General features: G+C 41.1%; 2 protein-coding genes across 2 annotated transcripts; one reads left to right on the top strand and one right to left on the bottom strand.

Moving 5' to 3' along the window:
* The first annotated feature begins 134 nt into the window (after nt 1–134).
* LOC128444817 (tetratricopeptide repeat protein 21B-like) lies at nt 135–5,106 on the top strand. The gene has a single exon (XM_053427472.1). The coding sequence runs from the start codon at nt 963–965 to the stop codon at nt 4,929–4,931; it is 3,969 nt and encodes a 1,322-aa protein (XP_053283447.1). The 5' UTR covers nt 135–962; the 3' UTR covers nt 4,932–5,106.
* A 1,373-nt stretch (nt 5,107–6,479) lies between these two features.
* dnaja (DnaJ heat shock protein family (Hsp40) member A) lies at nt 6,480–12,049 on the bottom strand. The gene is made up of 8 exons (XM_053427484.1): nt 11,888–12,049; nt 11,485–11,626; nt 8,278–8,452; nt 8,040–8,144; nt 7,728–7,955; nt 7,396–7,626; nt 7,206–7,306; nt 6,480–7,091 (listed from the first exon to the last, which is right to left on the bottom strand). Exons 2-8 carry the CDS (start codon nt 11,614–11,616, stop codon nt 6,876–6,878), a joined length of 1,188 nt encoding a protein of 395 aa, XP_053283459.1. The 5' UTR covers nt 11,617–11,626; nt 11,888–12,049; the 3' UTR covers nt 6,480–6,875.
* Between the last annotated feature and the right edge of the window lie 1,122 nt (nt 12,050–13,171).

Below are 13,171 nucleotides of genomic sequence, written 5' to 3' on the forward strand. Positions count from 1 at the left end.
GGCCTTCAGGGACTTTTATTGAGGAATAAATGCTTGCAATGGCTGGAATTACCCTTAGAGGAAGTATACAAGTTGTAAGTGTCAGGGTGAAAATACATTCTCAGTTGGTTTTCTTCAGAAGCATAAATCAACGAAGCAGGTATCTTAAATATGTGAACATAAAAGGAACTCTACCTGTATGTTCATGTTTCAGGAAAGTAAGACAAAATTGGCTTTACTAACTGTTTTAAACTCTATTTGAATAACCTGCGGTGTTGTATATAAGACTGGATACAAAGATGGGCCACACCTCACCATCTTGCCTTAGGACACCTCGGCATGTGGACAAGGGAGGACTGGGATTGGAACACTAACTTTCTGACGACCGCTCTAACCCATGAGCCACAGCCGCCCCACAAAGAGGGAAATATGTGTTTCTGATGAAGACTTGAGATGTTTTGTTGAATTACTGGATGCACAGCTTATGAGATCAACTTTGGGTACATTTGAATATTTGTCAAGTGACGGTATACAAGATAATTAATTAATTAATGTTTATTGTTTAAAATAACAATTTTTTAGACTTTACACAAAAACTTTAACACAGATATTCAAGATTTGTGTAAATAATGTGAAATAGAGAGATGGTCGCTGTGAGAAAAAAACACAGTCTTATTGCTTCAGTACCACAGTGGGCTTTTATGTATTTATCTACAAAATGAGCCACAAGTGTGAAGTAAAGGGGATTACAAAAGAATTAAGGTTTTCAAGAAAATTTTAGAAAGACCTTTAATTAAACTTAAAATTTCCATTGTTCTAGTTCCAAGCAATTTTCAATGGCTAGCATGGTGACTTTAACCTATGAAGATCATAGGCATCAAAAGCTTTAAAGAAAAAGCAGATGCTTGACGTTAGTTGCCTTTTCCAATAAACCGAACAAGGAAAATCTGACTGCATTTTACCAGACAACTAGTTGTTCGAAGATGTCCAAGTCAGAGGCTGAAGAGACAATGTTGGCTTTGATTGAGCTCTATTGCTATGGAAAGTATTTCAATCACGCTGTAAATGCAGCAGAAGATGCTCAGAGGAAGTTTGGCAATGACCCCATCTACAGTTTTTTCCAAGCATATGGTTCCATTATGCAAGACCAAACTCAAGAAGCTTCTGTGGAGTTGGAGTCATTAAGAGATAGTCAAGATGTATCTCTCTGCACAGTTATAGCGCTTGCCTATGCTGAGAGAAAAAAGACTAACCCAGACAGGGAAGTCGTTCGAGCACTTAATGCAAAGATCAAACATGATCGTAAAAGTGCGTCCCCCAAGAGTCTTTATTATGCTGGACTGTTTCTTTGGCTATATGGGCGAAATGATAAGGCAAAAGAGTACGTAGAGAAAATGATCAAACTCTCCAATGGCTCTAGAGAGGGGATCCTCCTTAAAGCCTGGATAGATGTGACATCTGGTAAAGATGACTATGCCAGGAAAGCTGGAACATATTTTGATGAGGCACTGAAAGAGAAAGCAGATGTTTTTGCCCTGATGGGGAAGGCACAATACCATGAATATCTTCAGAACTACTCTGGAGCATTAGAAATGGTCAACCAGGTCATTAAGAGTTCCCCTGGGTTTGTGCCTGCGCTCATCAAGAAGATGAAACTGCTGCTCAGCCTTCAAGACTGGGATCAAGCCATAAAGGTAGCGCGCAGGCTTTTAGAGAAGGATAGAAATAACCTGGAGGCAGTACTGATGTTAGCTCTGCATTCTTTATGTAAAGATGGAGATATAACTGAGTCAGTGAAACGGCTTTCAACCCTAATCAAAAACTTGGATTATCTGGAACCCCACAACCCTGAGCTAATCTACAGAATGTCTCTTGCCTTCACTCGTGTTTGTGGACGAAATGAGAAAGTGATTGAGCAAACGTTCAGGATGGTGGAAAGAGCCTTCTCTGTGGATTCCAGGGACTCGTATTTAGCCACAGAGCTGGGCTACCAGATGGTCCTTCGGGGAAGTATAAAGGAGGCTATGAAGTGGTACAATATTGCCATGGCTTTGGATAAGACCAGTGTTTCTGCTGTGACTGGCATAATTCATTGCCAGCTGATCGAGGGCCACCTTGAGGCTGCAAAACAACAATTGGCATTTCTCGCAGAGAATCAACAATCTATTGAAAAATCAGGAGAGCTACTGTACCTACGGGCTTTACTGGCAGTGAAAACGTGCAGACCACAGGAAGAGGTTACCAATCTGCTGGACGAGGCAGTGGACAAACACCTCTCCAAACTGCAAGGTGTGCCTCTGGGAGTAGAGTACTTGGAGAAGCTCAACCCAGACTTCCTTTTGGAGATAGTCAAAGTGTATCTTGCACTTTGTCCTGCTAAGCCTCCGGCCCAGGGCCAAACTCTCGCTCCTCAACTCCAGCAATGTGACAAATTGTTGGATACTGTTGTCAAGATTGTGCCAGGTCTCCACCAAGGGGTCTTCCTGTTAGCCAAAGTCAGATATCTCGCTGGCGACACTGACACTGCTCAGAGGATTCTCCATCGTTGCTTGGAAAAGTGCCCCTCTCATGCAGAAGCTCATCTACTAATGGCACAGATCCATCTGTTGCAGGGTAACTTCACATTGTGTTCCCAGTCTATTGAACCCTGCCTCAACCATAAATTTGAGATTCGAGAACATCTCTTGTACCACCTGATCATGGCTAAGTGTCAGAAGAAAATGGGCAAACTGACAGAGGCTATTCAAACATTGCAGATGGCCATGAGTCTCCCAGGTGTTCAAACAGCTGGATCCTTGTTCAAGTCCAAGAGGAAGAAGATTGAGCTGAGCATTTCTGACTGTGTCTCTGTCTTCTTGGAGTTGGCTGAGGCCCTGAGGCTCAAGGGAATGACGCATGAAGCAGTAAAGGTGATACAAGATGCCCTCATTGAGTTCTCTGGGACCCCTGAGAAGCCACGTGTCATTATTGCAGATGCAGACATGGCCCTTTTCCGTGGTGACTCTGAGATGGCGCTTAGTATGCTTAGAAGCATTTGTCCCAAGCAGCCCTACTACATCCAAGCAAATGAGAAAATGGCAGATATATATCTGAACCACAGAAATGATCCAAAATTGTATACAAGCTGTTATAAAGAAATGGCGAGGAAGATGCCCAGCTGTCAAACTTTTATCTTGCTAGGTGATGCCTATATGACGATTCAAGAACAAGAGAAAGCCATAAAAATGTATGACCTTGTTCTGAAGAAAAACCCAGAATATGGTGGTTTAGTTGGCAAAATTGGAAAAGCACTGGGTGAGACTCATAACTATGTCAAGGCAATAACTTACTATGAAGTTGTGTTGAAAACTAAGCAACAGAGCTTCCTACGCTATGACCTGGCTGTGCTGCTGTTAAGGGTGAAAAAGTACAAGGACTGTGAGAGGGTATTGCGTGAAGCGCTGGACCATCAACCAATGAATGAAGTTAAGGAACTCAACGAGTATTGCCAATATCTTCTCCTATTAGCAAATGTCCAGAACAAGGTTGACAAAAATGAGGAAGCTTTACTTTGCCTAAAAAGAGCCCGGGATGTGCAGGGAAAGGTACTTACTAGGGTGCAGTCAGAGCAGCCTCACACTGTCCCAATGCAGAAGCAGTTTGCTGGAGAGATCTGCGCTGAGATCGCTCAACACTACAAACGACTGGGGTTTTATAAAACTGCAGTCAAATTCTACAAGGAAGCTCTTGTGTATTGTGAGACTGATTGCAAGGTGTTGCTGGACTTGGCTCGGTTGCACCTCACTCTGGATGAAGTTGATGCGTGCCAGGCGCAATGCTGCCTCATTCTGAAGAATGACCAGTTTAATGTGGACGCAACTATGATGATGGCTGACACCATGTTAAGGAAGCAGGACTATGAACAGGCTGTTTCCCAATGTCAAAAACTTGTAAAGGGGAAACCAGACAACTACCAAAGTCTGTCATGTCTTATCGACGTGTTGAGGAGGGCTGGGAAGTTGGAAGAAGTGCCCAGATTTCTTGATATGGCAGAAAAAAAATCTTCCACGACTGAGTTTGACCCTGGGTTGAACTACTGCAAGGGACTTTATCTTTGGTATACAGGAGAACTTAATGATGCCCTCCACCATTTTAATAAAGCTCGGACAGACAACGATTGGGGTCAACAGGCTATGTACAACATGGTGGAAATTTACCTTAACCCTGACTATGACCCCATGGGAGAACAGATGGTTGGGAATCTAGATAGTGAAATGAAGAACTCCACAAAGAAGCAGGAAGTACAGCTCCTTGCTATAAGAACAGCTAGGAAACTGCTGAAGGAGTTAAAGCCTAAGACACCATGCGGACACCTACAGCTCCGCATCCTGGAGAACTACTGCCTTCTGGCAACCAAAAAGAAGGCCAACATGGAAATAGCCCTCAAAGATTTCATGGAGATTGCCAAAAAGGAGAAAGACAACGTCCCAGCACTGTTGGCCGTAGCAACTGCTCATATGATGCTCAAAGATCATCTGCGGGCCAGGAACCAGCTCAAACCCTTAGCTCAGATGAAGTGGAGCCTAGTTGATGCCGATGAGTTTGAAAAGAGCTGGTTGCTCCTGGCAGACATCTATATCCATTCAGGGAGGTATGACTTGGCGAGGGACCTGCTGAAGAGATGCCTCAAGCATAACAAGTCATGCAGTAAAGCTTATGAATATCTGGGCTATATGATGGAAAAAGATGGAAAATTCCATGATGCAGCACAAAACTATGAACTGGCTTGGAAATACGGGATTCAGACTAGCCCATCTATTGGATACAAGCTTGCTCTCAACTACTTAAAGGCAAAGAGGCATGACAATGCCATACATGTGTGTCATAAGGTTCTGGCCGCTCATCCAAATTATACAAAAATTAGAGAGGACATCCTGGACAAAACTGATACTTCTCTGAGATTTAAGAGTTAGGCCTGTGTCTGTTTCTCAGTCATCATCATCAGTTTAACCCTTACATACTGTTTGGGTCAAATTTGTCCCGATGAGACATTTGACAGCAGTAAAAATACCCTAAATATCTTCTTTTAACCTGAAACTTGTATATGTTCATTATACTTTTCGTAGAGGTGTTATAAATGTTTGTACATTGAGGTTGTTCCAGGTAAAAAAACGTAATTGGATTAATAAGGTTTTAATGTTTGTTATAAATAACAAGAGCCGCAAGGCAAAGCTCTCGATCTACCGGTCGATCTTCGTTCCTATCCTCACCTATGGTCATGAGGGCTGGGTGATGACCGAAAGGACGAGATCGCGGGTACAAGCGGCCGAGATGAGTTTTCTCAGAAGGGTGGCTGGCGTCCCCCTTAGGGATAGGTTGAGAAGCTCAGCCATCCGTGAGGAACTCGGATTAGAGCCGCTGCTCCTTTACTTAGAAAGGAGTCAGCTGAGGTGGTTCGGGCATCTGGTAAGGATGCCCACTGGGCGCCTTCCTTGGGAGGTTTCAGGCACGTCCAGTGGGGAAGACCCAGGACTAGGTGGAGAGATTATATCTCAACACTGGCCTGGGAACGCCTCGGGATCCCCCCGTCAGAGTTGGTCAATGTGGCCCGGGAAAGGGAAGTCTGGGGCCCCCTGCTTGAGCTGCTCCCCCCGCGACCCGACCCCGGATAAGCGGACGAAGATGAGATGAGATGAGATAAATAACAATAAATCCCAACAGTTCCTGTTTCTTGCAATTCTCGCTTTCAATAAAATATGTTCAAAACTTTATGGCTGTACAGATTGTATGTCTTAGGTAAAACAGGACATGATAATGTGAGATGTTTTTCAAAAAAAATAATGCTGAAACATTAATAAGGATTAATCATCCATTTATCAATGTCAGGCTATTTATACCTGCGCTGGAGATGGGCATTTCAGCCACTTTTAATCTCAGTTTCCCCGGTGCCTTGATATCGCAAACAAAGTAAAAAATGTAGCGTGTTTTCCAAGCTTTCTACTTCTGCTTCTTTAACTGCTTTTAATTCAAATTTTAACACAGGATATGGTTTCTCTTTTTAATCACACCTGCCAGACATTCCTGGACACTGGAAAGAGAGCTTGTGGGGAAGGAATGAAAATGGAAAAAAGTTTGACATGTATTCTATGACATCTGGAAAGCTGAAATGATAACCTACCAAAAGGGAAGTTAAAGAGGAAAAAGCATTCTACTGTTCTAACTTGATTTTAATCAATTACTCTAATCCTAGAATTATATTTACAATGTAAGAATTTATTTTATCATCACCCCTTCCTCCTCTCATTTTATAGACACCTCAGAAGAAATTTGTGAGAGGCTTTTAAAGGCAGAGGGAATTACTCCTCACCGCATTTTAAATGCCAAGAGGGACATTCATCATGTCTGCAATGCTCAAGATAAACTCCCTATTTTCCCACAGTTGTCTGTACAAATGTTTTAACCTGCTAGCAAAGTTTAAAAAATGTTACATATGACATGCGAGATCACAATAAATCCAAAGATTTCGGCATTCTGGGACTTTTATTGAGAAATAATAAAATGTTTGTCGTGGCTGAAATTACCTTCACAGAAAGCATACAAGTAGTCCTTTCAGCTTTTGAGTGAAAATAAATCTTTTGTGCATTGGTTTTCTTCAGAAGCATACATCAACAAAAGAGAATGAGTTAACAACAACATACACTTGATAACTTTGGGGGCACAATTAAAATGGGAAATACAATCACCCCAGTTGCATGTTTGTGTTTCAGGAAAGAAGCACACAAATGGGTTGTTTACTGTTTTAAACTTAATGTGAACAATCTGCTGTGCATTACTTAAAAATCATAACTTTAAAGAAACAAAAACATTTCACAAAAAAACCCCACATGCTCTACAACCTGTGATATCATAGTGTATAATCACTGAGTCTGACATTGCATTCCGCCTCTGGGACCCTCCTCATCTTCCTGATAAGCCTCCCTGCCGTAGTTTCTCTGTTGTGTCTGCTCATCCACCTCACAGAGATCCGCCTCATCCGCATCATCAGTAACCATCACGTCCTCCCTGGGAGGAAGCAGTCTTTCCAGCTGGAACATGAGATGCTCTGGAAGCCAGTCTTTTTCTGGGAAATCCACCTGAGGGGTTAAATTACAATTACCTGATCTGAAGGTTTGGTCCGACAATATAACCTAAGAAAGATTTGAATCCAGAGTCCGGTGTAACACTGGTTAAACAGTTCAGTGTCTTACCTGGAACTGAATAATAAGCTTTCCCTTTACAAAGGGATCCTTGTAAATTGGCATGCCCTCATTTGGAACACATTTGATGTCATTGTGCTTGATGACATCACCTGTTGAAAAAAAAGACATTTAAATTAACTCTGAATTTGAAAAAGTCCATTTAAGGGTTAGGGAGGCTGGAGAGCAGCTGATCAGTTACCTGGCTGTGTGCTGATGACTAGCGTTCTATCATCTAAGGTTTGAATGGTTTTCTTGAAACCACACAGGGACTCAACAAGTTTGATGTTCATCTTCATTGTCAAATCATCCTCTCGTCTCTGGAAAACAGAGTGGTCCTTCTGATCAAGTACAATGATCACATCTCCGGGCTCCAGTCCAGGTTCCTGGTCGCCTTCATCCTGGAATGTCAATCTCTGACCGTCTTTCATACCTGCCAAACACATTTATCTTCTGGTTAGTTTGCTTTACACATTTAATACTAACGACAATTCTTAAAGAAATAAGAATATCTGAGATGGAAGAAAAATTAACCTTTGTCAATGTGAACTTCAAGAATCTTCTTCTTGCGTTCTACTTTTTGTCCATTGCAGGTCTTGCAGCGGTCTTTGGCGTTAAACCTGTCCCCCTGTCCGTGGCAGTCTGAACACATGCATTGGATCTGCTGGAGCATGCCGGGCCCAATCTGCTGCACCTTAATTTGTACTCCTCTTCCTTTGCAAGTCAAGCACTTCTCCAGGGCATCTTTCTTACCACCATAACCTGCCATAAAGAGAATAATGACAGTTTGATACTTCTGAACAAACTTGTTCAGTAGTTAACGATTAACGACAAACCAATACGTACCTTCACATTTTTCACAAATCACATTCTTCTGGAGTCCAAGCTTCCTGGTGGCGCCACTGTACATTTCCTCTAGAGTAACAGTAAGCTGGTGAACAACATTCTTCCCTGTAGGAAAATATAAAAAAATATATGTTTATAACGTAATGTATGAAGGTAAAAGTTAAATGTTATGCATTTGGAATATATAAACTTAAACAGTATGCAGGTGGATTACTTATTAAGCCAATACAAATCTTACCTTTTCTCTCCCTCTGCATCCGTCCCCCACCTCCAAAGAACATGTTGAAAATGTCCATTGGCGATGTTCCTCCGCCCACGCCTCCTTCTTTGATCGCTTGTTCTCCACCTTGGTCATACAATTGTCTCTTCTTTGGATCGGACAGCACCTCGTATGCTTGAGATATGAGCTTGAACTGTGGATTAAAACATTTAAAAAACATTACCTCATTTTTGAGAACAGGACTGCATTCATTTCATAAATAATTGACATATCTCCGTATAAGTGGTAATGACTGATGATGGTTTCATGATTACGGAAATATAATCTTTTGGTTTTATTAGATGTACACATGGACTTTAATTATGAAACTTGGTGGAGGGCTGCAGTATGGGTCAGGGAAGAGCCCATTAAATTCTACTGAGAATTTCAGGCCTCTTTAGTAGACTGATATTTAAGAGTGTGTGCAGTTTGGTGCAGATCCATATCAACATGTTGATTTGGTGAATATGAAAATGTGGTTTGGCAAAAGTTTGCACTCTACTGAGGGCTGTTCTAGTTAGCATACTTCATGATGAGTAGAATAACCTATTCTTTATTTTGGCAGTGTAGATGCTGCACCTCTCCCAGCGCAACATTATAACGTGCATTAAATGAATGGTTGTGTACTTGCTGTTTTTACATCTTGGTAATAATGTGTGATTTTGTTACTTAATATCTGCAATATGCAACACTGGCAAGACAGCAAAGTGAGAGAGCTTTTAGGTTTCCAGTGAGTTTGTGATGTCGAACATGAATCACCAGGTAGAAAAAACAAATAAACCCCAGAAAGACTAACTACCTGTGATACAGTGTTAATTTCATTGACTAAAACGATGACGAAAAATATTCGTTAACGATCTTTTTTCCATGACGAAGACGAGACGAAGACGTAACGAAAACGATTCTTTGAAAATAAAAACTATGACTAAATCTATTTTAACTTTCGTTGACGAGACGAGACGAAAATGTTGGTGGTTGACTAAGTCACAATAATTTATTTAAACATCGTATCAGGCCGTCATGAAGTATCAGGAGCGGGCGAGTGAGTGTGTGCGTCTGTGTGTGTGTGTGTGCGCCCCAGATAGTGCACCGGTCCCGAGGCTCCGCCCCCCACCCCGCTCACTTGCTCAGAGACACAAGATCTGAGCTCGTCCATGTGAAGCAGCTTCTTAACTATGGAAACAGTGAAAACACAGAGTTTCTCTGGTCTCAGCTGCTCAGAGATCTGCACAGCACCTTCTTGATCAGAGCAGAAGCTGCAGTTGGTTTGAACCGAGCTTCAGTTTCTGTGTCCGCCTCCAGTCTAACCTGCTCTCACTTTTTGTTTTCACATTTAAAACTAAATATATATTTTTAAGCTATTAGGCTGCAGCTATATGTTTTTATTTATTTCAAAATAGGGTACTTCTTATTCAAATAGCCCTACAAAGGTCTGTGTTTAATTTATTTCAAAGTAGGCCTACACTTGCCTGTATATTTTCATCTCTTCATAAGTGTTCGGTGTTTTCCTTTGTTTTAACAGGTACAAACAGTAAAAGAGTTTTCTTTATTGTGGTTCTATAATTTATATTAACTTAATATTAAACTTTATTTGTTTTGTTATCAAATATGTTTTGCGGCTCCAGACAAATTTTATTTGGGGGAAGAGGGGGTAAAATTACTCTTTTGAAAGTAAAGGTTGCCGACCCCTGCTATAGACCTATGCTGGTAGGGATATCTAATGGACAACCTAAGTACTGCAAGCTAGACTATTATGCAGTTTTAGACACAACACAGGGTCCCTGGTCCTGAGAAGGGAAGAAAAGGAGTTTAATGTGGCTACTAAATGTGACTAAAACTAGACTAAAATGTAATTTGTTTTCGTCGACTAAAACTAAGAAGGATAAAAATGACTAAATGTGACTAAAACTAATATGCATTTTCGTCAAAAGACTAAGACTAAATCAAAAATAGCTGCCAAAATTAACACTGCTGTGATATCTTCAGATAAATGATCAGATGCAGAAACTTCAACCTCTAGTGAACTTGCTTTATAGCAAGAACCGCCAAACAAAATCATCAACATAGGAGTACAGCCTCTCCTTGCTGTGGTCATATACACTCTCCACACGACTCAATCTAATCCCCTCTATGCAAATACTGCTGGAGCCCACTACTGGCCTTGCACTGTAAAAGCATCCAAACAATCACCTAATGACACTCACTCTTAAGGAAAAGAAGTTGCCAAGAAAAACATCTTCCCTTTTAACAATATGAGGACATTTTTCGATAATATGATACTGAGATTCTGCAATATCAATACCTTTCAAGACAGTAAGATAATGATACATCTCACTACCTGTCTTACTGAGGAATAATACTAAATGCCCTTAAAAAAAAGTTGACGATTAACCGACTCACATACCATTACTGACATAACTCATTTCATCGGTCATTGCTGTTCACTTTCTCGTTCAGACGTTTTCTCAAGGAAAAAATACTTTAAACAACATTCTCTCTCTGAGGTTTCTATGTTTTTTACCCTGTCAATCGTTTTTTTCTGTAGTTTTTCATTGCTCTTGTTAATGACAGAGGACGTCACACCTTGTTAAAGGGATAATTCACTCGTTATCTACTCCCGACTATATCTATGGAGGGGTGGGTGAAGAAGTGTTTGAGTCCACAAAACACTTCTGGTAAACAGCGTTGTAGCCAAATCCAATACAATTAAACTAAATATGAATGTCGGGGCTTACAAACACATTGACGACACCACAGCAACAGTATGGAGGCATTTAATGTTTTTTTTTATACGTTGAAGAAGTGATCCCCAAGTTAATTAATTTATATTGGATTCTGTTGCAGCACTGTTTAACCCTGAAAGTTCCAAAGTGTTTTGCACTTCACCCACCCCCTCAACCGGCAAAGTGGTGAGAAGATAGAGTGAATTTCGAATTTTTAGGTGAACTATCCATTTAAGGCCTATGAGGCAAACTGTGATTTGTGAATATGGGCTACACAAAGAAATTTGACTGATTGATTGGTCTCATGAGTCAGGACGAGGATATGTCATCACATCGATCCCTGGCTCTAACACAGCGCCAGACACCGGGGAGGTGGCCTCGGTCTTTCCAGAAACTTCCTTCAGTCAGGTGTTTAAAATTAGCAGAGCCATTTCCAACGGCTCCGCGTGTGTGCGTCACTCACCCGCTCCCCTTCATTGGGGTTCTTGTCGGGGTGATACTTCAGGGCCAGCTTCCTGTAGGATTTCTTGATCTCATCCTGCGTGGCTTTGGGGCCGACACTCAGGAGGTCGTAGAAGCCGGTTTCGTGAACCATGGTAGCTCCTCTACAACAAACACCAGAAGAAAAAGGAACAAAAAAAATAATCAATGTGGCTCTTCTGTAAATGTGAAACGACCGTTGGCGAAGGCTACCTAACGACAAAGGTGACGCTAAATATGAAAAACACGGTAACAGCTGCAGGACATGTGGCGTTCACGGTCCGTTCATTACTTCCGCTGTTGTTCTCCTACGTTGAACCGTCAACGTTTAACAGCTACGCAGCAAAGGGATTCGTACACATTTACACACGATGTCACATATTTACCTTGTGGTGTTACACTCCCGTGTTTCCTTCGGTGAACAGTGAGGCTGCTGGGGGGAAGATGGCCGGCTCTTATAACCGCTCCACGGTGTAGAACTTTCTGAAGAGCTCCAGTAGAGGCGCCGGATGTTTCGTCGTGCTGAGGCCGCAGGGACACGAAGGAGGCGTGGTCAGAGGAGGCCGGCACCCTGCCCCTTTCCCCCGGGTTAAATTACACTGGAGCCATGGTGCCAGGGTCCGAGGCTTATAAAGCATTTAGTGGGACACAGGCAGCTCATTTAAAAGTAATTACAACAAGTAAAATATCCTCTCGAGTTCTTCAGATGGGAGTTCATCAATATTAACATCACAACAATTATAACAACAATAATCATTTATGATAATCAATGACAATAATAATAAAAACAAAAACTGTATTTATGAATCACCTTTATATGTATATACTACAAGGTGCTTTACAAGTTACCATAAAACAATTTCAAGACAAGTAATAGGAAACAGTTCAAAATGAACCTCATATTACATTATTTTATTTCTCATTTTTATATATTCACATATCATTGCATACTCACATTCATTTTTGTACCCCACCTGCTTTGTGCAATCAACCAACATCCTGTTGCAATAATCCTGTTCCACTGCACTTTACTCAATTACATTTTGATACGAACAATATTTCCTCAGTGAAATGTTTATTTTTATGTACAAATTCTGTATTTTTTGTTTATTTTCTCTTTTCCGTTGGATGTTTATAGAAATCAAACAGATTTTGCCGTGATCTAAATCAGCCAATCATTTTGTTACTGTCAAACTTCAAATCTGTTTTACACTTTGTGTCTGTCAGCTGCAATTTCATTGACTTACTGTGAGCCTCATGTCTTCATGTGCAGTCTGGTCAAGCTCAACTGAGTTCACTAATCTCATCTCATTCACATCCGCAACATTCTCAAGATTCCATCAACCACCGGCAGTGTCTAGACCTCAGCATCAAATAGACTCAAGCATATCACATTACTTAATCTCTTATTCAGCATGGCAATAAATGTTGTTTATCTTTCAATTTAAATCTCTCCTGATTCACATACAATTTATTTTTCAGTCAAAAATTTTAACAGGTACTTCCTTGAAAGGATCTTAAAAATTTACATATTTTGTGCTGCATTTGGTAATATTCCGTACATGGTTTATACCCATGTGAACAAATGAAAAACAATAACCACAGTAACAAGTTATCATAGGGATTGTTGCTGTTAGTGGAGGGCGCTAATAAAGCCAAGCGTAGTCATT

This window comes from Pleuronectes platessa, chromosome 7 (genome assembly GCF_947347685.1).
Source record: "Pleuronectes platessa chromosome 7, fPlePla1.1, whole genome shotgun sequence".
Lineage (NCBI taxonomy): Eukaryota > Metazoa > Chordata > Actinopteri > Pleuronectiformes > Pleuronectidae > Pleuronectes > Pleuronectes platessa.

Excerpts from the sequence above, each read along its gene's own strand:
- LOC128444817 (XM_053427472.1), top strand. The coding sequence starts at position 963 with ATGTCCAAGTCAGAGGCTGAAGAGACAATGTTGGCTTTGATTGAGCTC.
- dnaja (XM_053427484.1), bottom strand. The coding sequence starts at position 11,616 with ATGGTTCACGAAACCGGCTTCTACGACCTCCTGAGTGTCGGCCCCAAA. Across the intron at positions 8,453-11,484 it reads ACCCCAATGAAGGGGAGCGG|TTCAAGCTCATATCTCAAGC; the intron begins GTGAGTGACGCA and ends TTTAATCCACAG. Across the intron at positions 7,627-7,727 it reads TGAAGTTCACATTGACAAAG|GTATGAAAGACGGTCAGAGA; the intron begins GTTAATTTTTCT and ends TGTGTTTGGCAG.